At 43.9% G+C, this 16,266-nt stretch overlaps 4 protein-coding genes and 2 long non-coding RNA genes across 6 annotated transcripts; 4 read left to right on the top strand and 2 right to left on the bottom strand.

The window, feature by feature from the left end:
* Positions 1 to 41: 41 nt before the first annotated feature.
* LOC117183613 (uncharacterized) lies at positions 42 to 1,964 on the top strand. Its single transcript, XR_004468742.1, has 2 exons — positions 42 to 990; positions 1,472 to 1,964. It is a non-coding gene; the product is annotated as an uncharacterized lncRNA (long non-coding RNA).
* Positions 1,965 to 3,736: 1,772 nt separating this feature from the next.
* Positions 3,737 to 6,832, bottom strand: Got1 (Glutamate oxaloacetate transaminase 1). The gene is made up of 4 exons (XM_002138883.4): positions 6,544 to 6,832; positions 5,215 to 5,322; positions 5,072 to 5,145; positions 3,737 to 5,009 (listed from the first exon to the last, which is right to left on the bottom strand). Exons 1-4 carry the CDS (start codon positions 6,650 to 6,652, stop codon positions 4,053 to 4,055), a joined length of 1,248 nt encoding a protein of 415 aa, XP_002138919.1. The 5' UTR covers positions 6,653 to 6,832; the 3' UTR covers positions 3,737 to 4,052.
* Positions 6,833 to 6,980: 148 nt separating this feature from the next.
* Positions 6,981 to 7,769, top strand: LOC6898960 (DNA-binding protein SMUBP-2). The gene is made up of 2 exons (XM_002138884.3): positions 6,981 to 7,096; positions 7,155 to 7,769. The coding sequence occupies exons 1-2, from the start codon at positions 7,090 to 7,092 to the stop codon at positions 7,622 to 7,624; spliced, it is 477 nt and encodes a 158-aa protein (XP_002138920.2). The 5' UTR covers positions 6,981 to 7,089; the 3' UTR covers positions 7,625 to 7,769.
* LOC6898961 (UPF0598 protein CG30010) lies at positions 7,711 to 8,553 on the top strand. The gene is made up of 2 exons (XM_002138885.3): positions 7,711 to 7,882; positions 7,939 to 8,553. The coding sequence occupies exons 1-2, from the start codon at positions 7,736 to 7,738 to the stop codon at positions 8,443 to 8,445; spliced, it is 654 nt and encodes a 217-aa protein (XP_002138921.3). The 5' UTR covers positions 7,711 to 7,735; the 3' UTR covers positions 8,446 to 8,553.
* peo (ubiquitin E2 variant domain-containing protein pendolino) lies at positions 8,446 to 9,538 on the bottom strand. The gene is made up of 4 exons (XM_001361795.4): positions 9,356 to 9,538; positions 9,238 to 9,302; positions 9,080 to 9,183; positions 8,446 to 9,025 (listed from the first exon to the last, which is right to left on the bottom strand). The coding sequence occupies exons 1-4, from the start codon at positions 9,439 to 9,441 to the stop codon at positions 8,546 to 8,548; spliced, it is 735 nt and encodes a 244-aa protein (XP_001361832.1). The 5' UTR covers positions 9,442 to 9,538; the 3' UTR covers positions 8,446 to 8,545.
* A 127-nt stretch (positions 9,539 to 9,665) lies between these two features.
* LOC26533901 (uncharacterized) lies at positions 9,666 to 15,948 on the top strand. The gene is made up of 3 exons (XR_001452388.2): positions 9,666 to 9,838; positions 9,942 to 10,045; positions 10,126 to 15,948. It is a non-coding gene; the product is annotated as an uncharacterized lncRNA (long non-coding RNA).
* The last annotated feature ends 318 nt before the right edge of the window (positions 15,949 to 16,266 follow it).

Below are 16,266 nucleotides of genomic sequence, written 5' to 3' on the forward strand. Positions count from 1 at the left end.
CAGTCTCGCAGCTTCGACATTGCCGACATGGTATAAATATGATGGGTATAGAGTCTATAGATATTCCGCTCTGCGAGGGACCTAAGCAGACTGCATAGGCCACCACAAAGTGAGTTGGCTCTACCTTAAATAATTATACCAATTGTGGGGTTGGTGCCTGCTTATCTTCTCTGCCTCTCCCAATCACGGCGCCTCTCTTCGGCTCTGCCTCCGTGCCTGCGCGTGTGCTCCTAACCGGTAATGAAATTTGTTCTTCACCATAGACACAAAAACAAATTCTGAACTTTGTCCAAACGTCCAATTTTTGGTTTGTGTTGTTGTCACCGGATGCCGGCCACCATTGTCGGTGGGGGGAGCGTCACAGCTGTTCTCACCAGCCCCCAAAGCTAGGCCGAATCCAAAGAAGCTGGCCAATGTGAGAGAGAGGCTCTCGGAGCAGACATTCCAGTAATTACTCCAGTCTGCCGTTCTTTATCAGTCGTAAGTGGTGAGTGGTTTATTCCATTTCTCCATGCTCCACTAACACACATATGTATGTAAGTGGGAAATTATATTCACGGTGCTTCTAGACGTTGGGCTCTGTCAATTCTGTCTTTAGCTCAAGCAAATCTCTCTTGCCTGAGCAGACATGTGCCTAATCCAGAAAGAACTGTTTATTTGCAATTTCTAAACCATTCTCACAGGGCCCTGCAGGGTAGATGTTATTATTATGTTCCTGATCAACCCTCTCTAGAACTATTTCCAAATACATGGGTCGCAATCCAACAAAAACCATAAACCATTGAGCATCGCATCATTGGTGACGTCTCCCACCCATACATATCAGTTCGATGTTATGGAAACTTTTCAATCGCAAGACGATTGATAGAGCTGTTGTTGTTCTTTTTGTTTTGTGTTGTGGAGGCGACTAGAATGCTTCACCCATTTGAACTCGGCGCGTGTGTAGTCCGGCGATGTTAACGAAGCTGAAGCTTATTATATTAACAGCCGGTGAGTCTACTTCTATATCGGGGGGAATCGTACGACTCAAAATTAATGTGGCGGGATGGAATGAAGATTCGGGCACTGATTCGGACTGAGAGCTCTCATCGTTGCCGACCCGACGATTGCGCTCTCTGTTATCGTCGCTATCAGCTGGACTTTATGATTGGCTCTCGCTCTCAAAAACTATATATTTACAAATATGTATACATGCATGTATATACATACATACATACATACATGTGTTGGAGCTTGTGTATCAGAGTCTTTTAGATTTTTATTTTTATATTAATGTGGCAATAACAGGGGGCGCGTTATCTATATGTTAGACGAGACCCAACAAGAAGCATGTTGCGTATTGAAGAGGAATAGATATTTTGTACATACTATGTACTATAAGATGTTTGTTTGGTTGGGCAGTTGTTTAGTCCATATTTTACTTTAGTATGTTTCTTTGTAATACTAATACAAAAAATCGGCTTGCTTTCAGCTGACAGTCCCATAGATTAGATTGTAGATTGTATGTGAGAGGAATCGAAAAACATATTGGGATTGTTGGTAAGTGCCAGACACTCTTTATACTATATAGTAGTACATAGATGTTGATAAGAACTGCCACGCCTCCGTCTGAAAGCTATGGAAACCTTTTATAATACAGCTAATGCCAGACACTCAATACTCTATATATGTACATTAATGTTGATAAGAACTGCCACGCCTCCGTCTGAAAGCTATGGAAACCATTTATAGTACAGCTAATCTTCGCTATCAAACGAATTTAACAATATGTTGTGCCAGTCACAGCTAATTACTAGACATTCCATATCTTATCAACATCAGGCGAGAGCTTTAAAAGGCTGACTTCCCAGTCATAATGGGATCTGTAATCACTATAGAATTTGAAAAAATTCCTTTTGTAAGATGTATTTGTCTAGACTTGTCCTACCAATAAATTATCGCAGTCTTGCTACACGTGCCGCTTATTTTCACTGATATTTTAAAATTGAATTATTATTTCGTATCATTGGACCAAGGTTAAGTTATATTTTTCAATTCTGTAAATAGGTTATTATCAAAATATTTGCCAAGACTTGCACCTTGGATTGTAAGCCTATTCTTGGATTAGCACATGCATTGTTTAATTAAAAACTTATCGACCTCCTAGGCGATAAATGAGATTCTATGAACGACAACATACTTCTATGAAGCACAAAGTCCAATTAGATATTGACGGTAAAATAAATCAAGGATAGTACTAATTATATAAATCTGAAATATTATGAACTAGCTTACATATGCATTTAGGACCAACTCCCGGCCATGGTCTTAGTGTTACCTATACCGATCGAGCGGGTGATGGTGGTATCCGACACGAAGCACGTGCTAGATCCGGCTTCCATATTCGGTAAAGTAGGGATGGGTTTGAAACTCGCTCGGATACCGGGCTCGCAAACATTAAAAAACTAAATTACTAATCACGTGCTACGAGGGTTGCTATTTATATTTCGGGAATAGGAAATAAGAACAACAATTTTTAAATGAAAATGGTTTTATTGTTTTTCAAAATATTCCCCCTGATGATCAATACACTTTTGCATTCGCTTGAACCATTGGTCATAGCAGTTTTTCCACTCCTCTTGAAACACCTCCAAAACATGGTTTTTAAACTTTTCAACTGCTTATTCGGCGCTCGTAAAATGTTGACCACGCAGTTTTTTTTTATGTTAGGGAATAAAAAGAAGTCATTGGGTGCCAAGTCAGGACTGTAGGGAGGATGAGTCATCAATTCGACGTTTTGACTGCTTAAAAATTCACCTGTTTGTCGAGATGTGTGCGAGCTCGTGCTCGGCAGTTGGTTTTGCGAATTTCTCCGAAGACCTCCGGCAAACAAATGGTCGTGTACCACTCAGAATTGACACTCCTACGTTTTTCTAGCGGAACAGTGGCCACATGACCCATTCTCCCGAAGAAACAGGCGACCATTTCCTTTGAAGTGCTTCGTGCTCGAACAACTTTTGTTGGATTTTGCTCATCTTGAAACACCCACACGGTCAATTGCTGTTTAGTTTCCGGCTCATACGCATATATCCATCGAACTTTTTACGCATTTCCTTACTCCAATCGACGCGAGCCTTTTTTTGAGCTATTGATAAGTTATGGGGTATCCAACGAGAGCAAACCTTTTTTACAACTAAGATGTATTGAAGTGAAACTAATGAGGCAAGGATGCCTCTATCTCACGATATGTCACATTTATGTCATACTTTTAGGCCTTCCTGGCCGACAAGCCACACTACAGATCTTTGGGTATTTCGGTGCCACCGTGAACGATGGGTAAAACATTAGAAAGACAGTTAGCTTAGTGATTTATTATATGTCAGGGCATCTGAGAAATCTCAAATCAATCTTCCGAATTTTATATGTTTTGTATATACGATAAATGTAAGTTCTTAACAGCTTATTTATTTTGTATGCTACATGACATCTACACTCTACAATTAGCAGCAGAGCCACCTGGCGACAAAATAGACATACATTTTTGACAATATTGCTTGCTAGTAACTTGATAATTGTTATTAAAGCCATTAAAACCAGCCTAGCATCAATAATATCGAGTTTCCCCATTCGCCTCGTCTTTTAGTGATTGTATAGTCCTACAAAAATCATTAACTTTGTTGAAAATTCCGCTAATTAGTTTGTTAGGAATGGCTGGTTTCAATGTGTCCTGGTTGATTCCACTTAAAATGAAACGCGCTTTCTGAATACTTTTGTTATGTTATTGTCGTTGTAACTAAGTACTACACACAAGTCAGTAAATAGTAGTTATTATGCTAAACATTGTTTAACCAATAGGATGTCTAAATGTGCAAAAACGTGTACATTTTATAATCGAATTGGGAAAAGAGTATACATATTGTATATAAAGGCCGGGTTTAAATGTTTCGTAGTTGGGACAGCTGTTAAATGCTAATGGTGCAGACAACAATAATTCTCATGCCTAAGGTTAACATATTTCAGTGGATCATTGTATATCCGGTGCACATTCTACATATTACCCAAGTTACATTTTATTACAATTTGTTGTCACAGGGACAGGAAGCGTTCGATCCAGCGGTGACTGCGGCATGTATGGCCTTGGCCACATATTCAATGTTGCCCGTGTTAAGGCCACACATGTTGATGCGACCTGTCTTTAGGAGATAGATGTGGTGCTCCTTGATGAGGTATCGAACTTGGTTCTCATTGAGACCCGTGTACGAGAACATGCCGATTTGATTGACAATATGGTCCCAGTTGCCAGGTGTTCCCAGTGCAACGAGCTTATCCCGCAGCAGTGAACGCATCTCCCGGATGCGACTCGACATTTGCTTGATGCAGTCCATCCATTCTTGACGCAACGCAGGGTTGTTCAACACGGCCGACACGATACGAGCACCATAGGCTGGTGGGTTGGAGTACATGCCGCGGATAATCAAAGTCAATTGGGAGTGTACTGCAGCTTTAGTGGATGCGTGCTGCTGCACCACCGTCAAGTTGCCAGCTCTTTCGCAATACAGGCCAAAGTTCTTTGCAAACGATTGGCAAGTTAGGAGCTCAAAGCCTCGCGAAACGAAATACCGCACTGCCCAAGCATCGCGATCTGGGTCACCGCTGGCAAAGCCCTGATATGCAGAATCAAACAGAGGGAACAGTTTCTTGTGCTCCATCAGATCGGCAATTTGCTTCCACTGTTCCTGGGTGGGATCAATTCCGGTGGGATTGTGTGCGCACGCATGCAGGATGATCACTGCTCCGGGAGGAGCCTGGTCAAGATCAGCCAGCATGCCGTTGAAGTCCAACTGACGCTTGGATTGGTCCCAGTAGCGGTAGGAGTGCAACGAGGTGAAACCAGTATCGGAAAATATCTTGTGATGGTTCTCCCATGTGGGATTCGAGTAAAAGACTTCATTTCTGTTCAACTGGGTGTGGAGGAACTCGGCAGCCACGCGCAGAGCACCTGTTCCGGATATAGTCTGCACCCCAAAAGCCTGCGAACAAGAAGAGTATTTCAATTATAATTTCAAACGAAGACTTAGTCTTTTTAAATTACGCGATTCTCCTTGATGGCTATGGAGTCAGCACCCAGAACCAATTCCGTTGCCGCACTTGTGAATGGGTCAAGACCTTTGAGAAAAATAGATATTGTGGTTCAAATTGATTCTCTAGATGGGATTAAACCCTTTAATTACTCACCAGTCACCGGCAAATACTCATGGTTAACAGACTCATCGCTGGCGATTGCTATTTCGGTTTTTCGCACCACAGGCAGGACCCAAGGCACACCGGCGTCTGTCCTGTAAGCTGTAGTGAAAATAAAAAAAATTATTAGTAATAATAATAACAGTAAGACGAGTTCCTGTTCAAGTGTTTGAGGGAATCCATTGTTCGAAGTGCTGACTTTCTGAAAGTACTAGCTGAAATCTTATCTTAACGGACTTGGTATGGGTAATCAAGGGGTAATGCTGTACGAAATCCGATAGTGAGAAAGCACTTGTTTCTAGGCCATTTTCTATACCATATGCCACAACAAGCTCGTCCGGTTATTCGAAACCAATTTAAGTAATTGGGCTGGAATTGTTTGTTTTAGGAGCGCGTGATAAAAAGCGAGAGAGAACAATAATAATTATTAAAAAACAGTAAAACCAGCCATACCAAACAATAAATGAAGAAATCTATTAATAGTTTATTGCTTTCAGCATTGTAAAAGTTGATGAATGATTTTATGTATATGTAGTTCCAAGCTAGCATGTGTATGAATATAAATGTGTACAACGATTCGGACCGGTCTTATTAACATGAGAATAAGCCATAGGTTATTGACTTGGAAGATTCAACAAAACAACATAAAAAAAAGCAAACAATTCGCTGGAGGAATTGTCATTTAAATTATGCAACAACATCCATAAATATAAGAATTGGGAACTGCTGGATCAGGCAAAAACAGCCATAAATATAACAAAAAGGTGAAATGGCATCCATCCAAATCAGCAGCGGCCTTGCCCTTGATGATGAGATTACAGCTTGTGGTACGAAGCTGATGGAAAGAAAGTTCGAATCTAAGCGGCTTATCGTTATGGTTATGCACACTAGTACATAACTAAATACTGTACCATCTGACGTTAATGAGAAGAAAAACAAGGAAAGTGATGGATCCTAGAAAGCACAATTCTCAACTCTCTCAATCAGTTTCAATGAAGAAATGTGGCATAAATGTATAAGGAATAGTGTGGCAGACGAATTGCAGTGTAAGCGCGTCATGACAGCCCACCCCACCCCACCATAAGGATAGAGAATCACAACAATTCACATGCCAAATGACTTCCAAATGACCTCCAGCAGAGGGGGGGCCAACGTCATGCGAGGAGGAGGTGGTGGCCGCTAACAAATGATAGCAAATTGGACAAGCGCGACTACGCTACACAGACCCCCTACCCTACACAATACTTTGATTGCACACATATGCACATATGTGCTAAAAACACTGAGACCCAGAATACGCACGAGCAATTAGTATTTACTTACCGCCCACTGATAGATTGACTTTGTTTTGGTTGGAATCGTCTTTAAATGCTTGCGTCAAGGCAAAAACCTCAATCGCGGGTCCTTTTTCAACTTTGGCGTAGATAGACATGGCGAAGAACTTGTAGAACAACGTAGCGAGCAGGCAATAACAAATAAATTAAATTTTGAGTGTGCTGTCCAGACAAGTGTAATCGGCAATAACAACAACAAAAACTACTGTCGACTACAACTATCGATGTTTTCACTAACGATTTGTTCGACTGGATTGATGATACCAATTGAGCACCTGCACTTTGACTCTGACTTTCCCCTGCTTGACAATGAAGAATCCTATAATTTTTTGCTTTGCACGTTGGACGAAAAATAAAAAAGAACCCGCCAACTACTTTACGAAACCATCGATAGTACAACGATGTTTTTTCGAGAGTTTAGTCGACTATCGATACAACAACAGCTGGAGACCAGCTGATCCACGAAATGAACAACAAATCTGATTTCACGAAATGTTTTTAAGCTAAATCCTGGTCAAAAATAGAATAAATCCTTATGGCTGGTAAGTCATAAACTAAGACAGCATTGGGTTTTCAATTGTAAACCATTGCCCTTGACAGCCGATCCCAACCACCCCTCAACCTCGGCGGATGAAGCGCCTCTGTTTCCGCCCGCCAAGCCTGGCAAACGGATCGACTACGGTACAAATGATACACTGGAGCTTCTGGAGCGCATTCCGAGCCAAGTGGTCGATCTGAAGCTGGACGATGTGCTAACCGCCGTTAAGGAGGTGGACAACCTCTGCGACTATGCGCGCTGCAAGACCAAAACGAGCCTAATGGGCCAGGACTGTCCGCACTGCAAGAAGCGGTTCTGTTTCAAGCACGGTCTGCCCGAGGTTCATGGCTGTGGCGAGGAAATCAAGCGGGACGAGCGCAAGAAGTTTCTGCACCCCAAGCCGGCGAAGACAGTGCGTCACGAGGAGGATGTCAAAAATGCCAAAAAAAGACTGGATGCTAAGTTGAAGGATATGCAAGTTGGGCGCATGCAAAAAGCAACCGGCGGGGGCTCCAAAAAGAAAGGAAAATAGCCGTAAAATTAATAGTTTTTCCCCATCGCACAATACACACGCATACATACACATCAACAGCTGATGAAATCAGCTGTTTTCGCGTTCTAAAATTTTACAGTTCTTGAAAATATGATTAAAACACAGCCTAGACATTTAATAAACCTGAAATACTTCAACTTTAACCTACTGTCTACCCGTAATTTGCATTATGTTCAGGGTCAGACGCCAGAGCCGAAAATACGCGAATATTTTTACTACATTGATCATGAAGGAATGGTAAGTCGCATTAAACATTAGTTGGAATTTAATTAATTATGATTTACTCACAACAGCTCTTCTTGGACGATGCTAGAATGAAAAACTTCACCAGTTGCTTCAAGGAGAAGGATTTCCTCAAGTTCTTCTTTTCCCGCCTCCGTCTGAACAAAACGCAGCGTTATCTCAGCGACTTCCCGTACATCTCGCTATGCGGACGCGAACGCAACTTTATACGTTGCGATGACACGCCGCTTGTATTCACCGAACAATTGAAGAAGGCAGATGGCGACGAGGAAGTTCTTAGCTATGCCCATGCTGGACAAGTCCTAACACTGCCCTACGAACCACACAAATTATACATGGACCCCAAAAATGGACGGGTTTATCACCCAGCAACGCCCCAAGTGGGTGGCATTGGCCTGGTTCGCTCTAAATTGGCCATTGAGCTCAGTCAATACTTTGAATTTCCAGCCGGAGATGCGTCTCCAACACATTTTAAATGGCACGGAGAACGACTAAAGCTTGAAAATGATTGGGTTGCAGGGACTCAACGCTTTCCCATGAGCGAGGAATGTCAGTAGTTAAATAGTATAACATTAAACTTTAATGGAATATAATTGAGACAACATTCTAACTACGATTATTGGTTCCAGGACTAATATACAAATATACATATTACTTTTATTCAATGCTCAATGGCTTGAACTCGCCCTCCTTCACCCATGAGAGCCCGGTCGCAGTGCCGCCATTCGTCTGTTGCAGAGTGGAATCCGTCTGATTATTCCTGCCTGCTTTGATTCGCTCCAACACCGGCCCATGCACATCTGGTTGAAACTTTTCAAATACTATATAGTGCGGATCCTCCGTTGGTTGAGGGTCATAGATATGCTCCTTGCTTTCCTTGATATTTTCAAGGACGCGGGCGGCAAACTCCTCCCGATTGGTGAGCAGCAGCTCGGCAGCCTCTGGATTCTTTATTTTGTCCATTTCAATGCCCCGAATACTGTCGATGGGATCCGAAAATATCGCTTGCATGTACTTAAAAAGCTGCCAGAGGTGATCTTCGCCACATCGCCACTCTGGAAAGGCATGACTGATGTCCAGGCTGTTGGTGTACGGGCACACATGGGGATGCAAGATGTTCTGCTGAAAAATTACAGTCTGAAAGGAATAGATCAGTAAAACCCATTTATCTCTGTGTCTGGGTTAACTAACTGGAAGACTTTTATCATCGGGAAAACGATCGGGCAGCAGAAGAGAGAAACGAAAGACGCTTTCTGAATAGAGACCCTGGCGTCCAAAGAAGACACCAAACCATTCTAAAAGAAACGAAATATATAAGGGGAATATTGAAGATTTGTTGTTATACTAACGCAAGGAGTTCGCTAAGCTGGGTATTGTGTATATTCCACCCAACTTCTCCGACTCAATCATTTTGCTGAAAATGGAAATGATTAGAAGAGATGTAAAGGAAACAAATTGGGAACTTACTATTCAGCCAGGATTTTGTACTCCTGCTGGATGGTTGTTATCAAAATCTTGTCATCCTTTTTATTTGCATCCAAATCGAGTGTCATCGTGCGACGAAAAATTAATAAAATTAAAATTGTTTAAAGAAAGTTGTTTTGCCAAATCATATGTTTGTGAAGAGTTGCCACCTTGCCGATGACTGTGTTAGTGGTATTCCTGAAAGTGATTTAAAGTTTCCTAAGACAAATTTTAATCAGACCTCAATCAGCTACTTGTTCGCAATTTAACGGGGCGAATGTTTTCATCTATCAACTTTATATTTGCATTGCGAGCTAGCATTTGATGTTTTGCTTCAACGTCCTCGAAAAATCAATCAAACAAAAACGGCCGCCCAGGGCTGCACTTTCGGGGTTGTCCTATCACTGAATCGATTAGTTGTCGTTAATATCGATACGGCGCGATATCTCACTCTACCTCCTTAAATCTAAGCAGCAGCCAAGAAAGGTACAGCTTCAAATTTCAAATCTTAAGGATCTGCCAAGGACACTTACTTGCCTTTTGTTAATTAAAAAGCTCACATAATCCTCATTCAATTTAACTTTCCCAGAGGCAAAATCATCAAGTAAATAATTACGAAACAGGGTCGCCCGCCACCCGCTCCCTTGTCACCTGAGCCTATGCCAATGGCAATTAAGCGTGGGCTCCCACACAGTAAGCAGATTTATATTCATAAGCCAAGCCATAGCTGGAATCTTGTGGCATTTATAATTGAATTCCACGTACACTCCCAGCCAAAGCGACCGCAATGTGACCTATCCACCGACCCACCTGAATGGACCATACTGCCCAGGACATTATAGTAATGAAGCCAGCACAGTCAATTTCAATAACGCAATCAAATGCGTGCAGTTTCAAAACCACAAAAGCCAAACAAGAAGAAGAGGAACCAAATGCCATTCACAAAGCCATGGCCAATACTCAAACAGTGTGTCCGGTCGAGGCAATCTTTTTGGGCATTCCTGGCACGTATTTCCAATGGCCATAGCTGGAACGGGATGTGGTACTTCTCCGAGAAAAGGAAGCCCCCGATAATGGCCTGGCGAGTCGCATGCATATTTCAGTAATTTGCGCCACCTTTTGTGTGGTACGGCATTCACCTCTACCCGTGTAGTGTACACCGCCCGTGTCCCATCCCAGTCATTTCCGGTCTACATATTTCATGAGGGCACCAAAGTTTGCGGATGCAGCAATTTTAAGAAAAAGCAGAGGAAACTTGAGTGGAACCACTCAAAATGTAATCGAAGTGTCTTAGACGCACCCCCACGCACCTGAATAGTCGCTCTTTTATGTGTGTTTGTGTTTGCATCTGTATTCATGGCGTCTCTCGTCTCGCCCCCAATCCCAATCCCAGCCCAGACTCCTCTGATGTTGGACGAAGTCATCTTGATTTTCAATTTCAACGCCATTTGCGCTTCACTGCCATTGGAAGTCATTTGCATTTTTCTCCATCTTACTGTTGCGTACCCCCAGGGGGCATATGCACTAGCTGGTTGGGAGGACTAACTAATTTTTGGGGGAGTTAGATCGGAGAACGACATTTGCAGATCAAAAATAGATTTTCAGTTAATTCAGTTCTCTATAGAGTTCGATTGGTATACATTTAGAGGTACAACTTGTAGCTAATAAGACGCTGACGTTCCCTAAAGAGCTTCGAGCTCCTCAAGAGTATCTAATATTTGGCTAGATTTGTCCTCTCCGCGTTCCCGTTGTGTAGCCCAATAGGTGATAATGCTAATAATAAGTCGAGTCAATTGACAAAAAGTTTCGTCATTTTCAAACAGCCCCCAGCCACACCCGCTGGCAATTTGTAGACATCCCGCAGTAAATTTATTGAATGTGGAAATTTTAAAATTGTTCATTTGAGAAACAATTTGGGAGCATAAAATACAGACAAAATGCCTTCGTTTTCTTATGTCAGCATTGTCTGCCATAAGTTCGAATATATGGCAATAAAAAGACACTGTTGTTGTTGTTGTTGTCCTTGCTCTCTGGGGCCACCAACAACAAGCGCCCCGAGCATTCCAAGTGAGTTTGTCTGTCTGTCTGTCTTTGTGTATTTTTATGTGATTTCTCAAGCCATCTTCTATCTGGGGAGGATGGAAAGTGCTCTCATGTGCGATTGAATGGGAAATAGGGAAAATGTTATGCCATTTATTTAGAGCATTTCCAGCAAGGCAAGTCCCAGTGCCAATTGTGCAACTTACTCAATGAAATGTAAATGCGAATCAATTGTAGTTTTATTTGAAGTAATTCCTGATTCAACAAAATCGACTGCCAGTAAAAGCATTTAATTTCGAATATTCAATTTCAATTTCCATTTGCATATTGCTGTGTGACTTTCATTAGCATCAATTTAGTTAGTTAGTCAAATGGTTACTTCGTTAGTTGGAGTCACTAAAAGAGTTGAGGTTCCTCTGGGGTCTGGAGTCTGCCGGGGCGAAAACATCAAAAAGCACTTTGTGGAGGAGCAAACTTTCGGTGGTTCGGAATACTGATTCGTACCTGAGCAGATGTAGAATATACATATATATACATAAGCTGTACGTGAGATCTCCCCGCTAACCAATTTGATTTGCCCCGCCCCGCCCGACTGCCAGCGTCACCGCCTCTTGCCCCGGCCCGGCCCCGGCCACATCTGCCCTCTGTTTACACCTCTTGAGGTCGGCTGCTTCGCATGCATATCAACGATTTTCAAATTGGCGACGAAATGATATGCCAAACTACACGGCAGAACAGGAGAGCCCCGGAATTCACCTTTCGCCGAGCCGTGGACGGGGACCTGAAGGACCTGCAGGCAGGCGTCAACGGCGACATCGACATTATCGTGGCACAGGCTGTAGCTGTAGCTGTAGCTAATGCTTGTCACGTCTCCTTCAACATTTGACAAGCCAAATTCGACAAAAAAATCCGCACGTTGTCGTGCCGTCCCGTCTCTGACTTTGTTTTTCGATTCGACGAAGAAAATGATTTTCACAGGTGAATTGGAAAGCGCGTAATGTTGTAATGTTTGACTTGGCAGCAGGCACGTACCCCATCCTCCGTGTTCGCCCGGCACTGGGAGAAATGGTGAAAGCCTCCATATGGTCTGTGAGCAATTGATGTTGCAACTATTCCTGCCAGTGTAGCACTCATGTGCCGCATCGACGAGCCAACGCTGCGTATGCGTATCCGTATGCGTATTCCGAATGCGAGGCGCCACTTTTGCAAATTGGATGAAAATCTTTGGCTTTTCAGCAGCGCAATTCGTTTGCCTTTTTATTTTCCTTATTCACCTTTTTGTTGCTTTGTTTCGCCTTGGGTGTTGCTCGTGTGGGATGCATCAGCCTGGAAATTGACATGTCTTGGCCATGTCAGCCCGAACACAAGCCCAAGCACAGCCCTGGCAGTGGGTTGCATTTATTCAAAGGCCAAAGGGATGACAGACACATAGAAAATATGCCTCCCTCATTCATCATGACACGTCTGGGCCTGTCACACGAGAAAGAGCCACAACATTTAAGGGAAAAGGATTTACAGCATACTAGTTCTAGCCAACACCTGCACAAACAGGACAGCACAACACGAGCCAGGAGACAAGTTCTGGGCAGCTTACCTCGTGTTCTTTCTCGAGATTATTTTTGTAAACTTTTTCACTTCGCTTCAAGAAACAAATTCAAACAAATTGAAGAGCTTCGCTCTGTGGCTCTCCTTTGGCATTCTGGAATCCATTCCAGCCAGCATTCCTGAATGGGGTAGAGCGGGGAGGGGGAAGCTGGGCTCACCTTGGCGCCCATTAAATGAACTGAGCCAACATGTGTTACAGAGTCCGACGAGTGCAAAATATGTTTCACGTTGCCCAAACTCGTAACTCTTTGCTGGGGAGCCGGAGCTAAACTTTTTTACGTTTTTATTGCCCAAAGTGAGTATGGAGCTGAAGGATGCGATGGCTTTGGCTACTCGTATATGTATGTACGGTTCTTGGGGATGAGAAAACTTAAAGTTTCAGTGGGCTGGCAGATTCATCTGCTGGCGATTGCAGCCGGGTATGCTCCTGCTGTCACTGAGGTTCATTGAACCAAATGCCAAGCGGAGCGCATTTCCGCATGTCCCTGTCTGAGTCGAGGTCGGAGTCGGAGTCGGGATCCGGGGTCCCTGTTAGCTGCAAATAAACTTTGCTGAGTGGCTGGCTCGGAGACGGATACGGATTCGGGTACGGAGACGTGGCCTGGCTTTGATAAATGTGCACATAATTATGGTTCCTGCTCCTGGTGTGCTTTGAATGGACCCTGAAGCGTTGAGATGCAATGCGAGGTGCGGGAGCGGAATGGGAAATGGGAAACGGAAAATGGGAACCCACACTTGACGCTCGAGCGTAGAGAGTGTCTTTAAAGCGTCTCACTGCGACGATGTGACCTGCTTAAAGCCTCTATGCTCACATCAGGTCTTAATTAATGTTGCATAATTAACAGAGCAAGAAGAAGCACCCAAGGAAGCGTTGAGGACGGGCGCTGGGCCGGCAGCGGGTCTAACGATGGGGTTAAGAAAAAAGGTAGGCGAAACAAAGTTCAGGAAAAGCAAAGCCAAACAAAACAAAAACTTTTCTAAGCATCTGCAAAACATAAAGCATACAAATTCTCACATCTCACATCCCATCCGCATACCCCGCAACCAGGAGACCCGCAGAACATGGCAAAAAATTTGTGGCTGACTGAAAAGACCTCCCAAAGGGCAAGGCAGCCACAGCAAACAGCCTTTTGGCCACCTCTGACTTGGGGAACGCCCCCAAATTGGCGCCAAGTTTTAATTATTCCATCATATTTATAAACTTTTGTACTTGCCACGCAGACTCATTATGTGCGTCACCCCACCGACCACCCCGCCACAACGCCGCGCCCACGCACACCCCACTCTCACCCTCGTGTTGGCCTCATGTATACTCCATCCTTCAGTGGCGGCTATAACTATAAGGCAAGTGCCTTCTTGTTGTTTCCCCCCTGGTTCCTGTGTCGTCTCACAATAATGGCTGGCGACAATGGCGGCAAGGACAATGACGACGTCTGGGCAGGCCCGTCTTAGCTCCATCCAGGCTGTTGGCGAGCCAGGCAGCAGGGACATGGAGGCACAAGGCGTTACTCCATAAAAATGAACAACAGCTTTTTATTGTCGAACAATGAAGGCGAAAGCAGCTCTAAACAAGCACAGCCAAGCAGAGCAAAGCAGAGGCAGAGGCGGAGAGAGGGGCAAAGCAAAGTTCGACCTTTCTTTTAACTTACGATCCTGTTTGCTGTCGTTGTCCTTGTCTTTGTTGCTGTGGGTGCCATTGGTGTGAGCATTTAATGAGGCTGTTCCATTATTGTTCAATTGTGCTTGGCTTGCCTGAGGAATCTCTATATGCACACGGCTTGAAGGGAGCGGAGGAAAAAGCCCCTTTTGATGACAGCTCTCTAATTAATCGATTTATCGAAGAGTCAACCCAGTTTTATGAATACTCAAAACAGAAGGCCCTAAGCCAGGCCCTAAAGCACTGCCAAGAGAGCCATGAAAAAGGAAGCTGCTTTTTTGATTGCAAATTAAATCGATGAATTACCACATTAATCGAACTGCCATCGCGATTAGAAATCCTGCGAGTACAAAAAGGAGCCAGCCACCAACGATTAATCCGCCTGAGTCCAGTCTAATAAGCCTCAGGACAGCTGGATCAGACCATAGCGAAGGCTCCTCTGACCTGAACCCCCTTGGATCACTCACCATTTTCCGGTTTGCTGGAATATCCGCAGAACGGCAGGATGCCCGCCTTGGGTCAAAATTAATTGAATGGCAATGGCAACGGGGAAAAAGTTTCGCAACCATTTCGCTGATGAAACTAATAACATGTCAACCGTGTTACGCACCAAAGCACACGGAGGAGGCACTGAAGCATACTCCTTTGCCTTCGGCTCTGTCCCCTGCCTCCTCTGTCCCCCACGACGTCTCCACCACTCAAAGGCTAAACGAGGCTCAACGCTGACACTCAAAGCTGACAAGTTAAGCCTGCCGCACATGGCGATTAGGCGGGGAAGAAGGCATGGAATGGGATGGGAAGGGATGGTATGCACTCCCCTCCTCTAGATTAGCACTTTGTTGCAGTTGGAAAAGCGGGAAATCTGGACGCCTGAATGTTCTTTTGATTGCGCACTTTTTGAGTGCGACACAGAGGTAGCATCAGGGGTAAAAGACACATGAAGAGCTTCGTTAGCCCCGCGGCAATCGCTAGACCCAGAAAGCAGACTGTAGCTTGAATACTACACGTAATATTGAATCGCAATGCACCAGGAGCTGGATCTGAGTGGTGATGGTGGTGGTGCAGGGAGGCAGAGGCTCGAGGAACCCCCCGAATGCGCATAGTTGGAGTGATAAACTGCTTTGGCACGGAAATGGCCCTGGAAATGGAAATGATGTCGAGTGTGCCAGTGTGCATAAAAAGGCCAATTAGAGGACGGCAGAGATGCACGTTTCCCGGCCTACACTTGGAGAAAACAACGTGAAAGAATCTGATTAAATAAAGCTGAAGCAGATCGACTTAGGTCTTGTATTTCTTCTATGAACTCCTGTATACATATTTATGTTCCGATATCTACATTCTCGTACATTTCTTTCAGTGTTGTGGCTGGCGTCAGAGCTTCTGGTCGAAGGAGACTGACAAATGCTAGATTTACGACCATATCTAACTTTTTTTGTTGGATACCTACACACACACTCACACACTCACACACACACACACACACACACACGGCTTTAGATGTTTATATTTTAGGTTTGGGCCTAGAATTTATGGCTGCAACAAAACTTTAAATGAACTTTTTGGGGCGTTGTGGCATTGGTCGGGTCGGAGGAAATTAAATAAGTTACATATT

The sequence above is a fragment of the Drosophila pseudoobscura genome, chromosome 3 (genome assembly GCF_009870125.1).
Source record: "Drosophila pseudoobscura strain MV-25-SWS-2005 chromosome 3, UCI_Dpse_MV25, whole genome shotgun sequence".
Classification (NCBI taxonomy): Eukaryota; Metazoa; Arthropoda; class Insecta; order Diptera; family Drosophilidae; genus Drosophila; species Drosophila pseudoobscura.

What these genes read in the sequence shown, in the direction of transcription:
- Got1 (XM_002138883.4), bottom strand. Translation starts at nt 6,652, where the DNA reads ATGTCTATCTACGCCAAAGTTGAAAAAGGACCCGCGATTGAGGTTTTT. An exon ending in AGTCAATCTATCAGTGGGCG is followed by an intron (nt 5,323 to 6,543) that starts GTAAGTAAATAC and finishes TTTTCACTACAG; the next exon opens with CTTACAGGACAGACGCCGGT. An exon ending in TAGCCATCAAGGAGAATCGC is followed by an intron (nt 5,010 to 5,071) that starts GTAATTTAAAAA and finishes TCTTGTTCGCAG; the next exon opens with GCTTTTGGGGTGCAGACTAT.
- LOC6898961 (XM_002138885.3), top strand. Translation starts at nt 7,736, where the DNA reads ATGATTAAAACACAGCCTAGACATTTAATAAACCTGAAATACTTCAAC. An exon ending in ACATTGATCATGAAGGAATG is followed by an intron (nt 7,883 to 7,938) that starts GTAAGTCGCATT and finishes TACTCACAACAG; the next exon opens with CTCTTCTTGGACGATGCTAG.
- peo (XM_001361795.4), bottom strand. Translation starts at nt 9,441, where the DNA reads ATGACACTCGATTTGGATGCAAATAAAAAGGATGACAAGATTTTGATA. An exon ending in TACAAAATCCTGGCTGAATA is followed by an intron (nt 9,303 to 9,355) that starts GTAAGTTCCCAA and finishes TTCCATTTTCAG; the next exon opens with CAAAATGATTGAGTCGGAGA. An exon ending in CCGATGATAAAAGTCTTCCA is followed by an intron (nt 9,026 to 9,079) that starts GTTAGTTAACCC and finishes TATTCCTTTCAG; the next exon opens with ACTGTAATTTTTCAGCAGAA.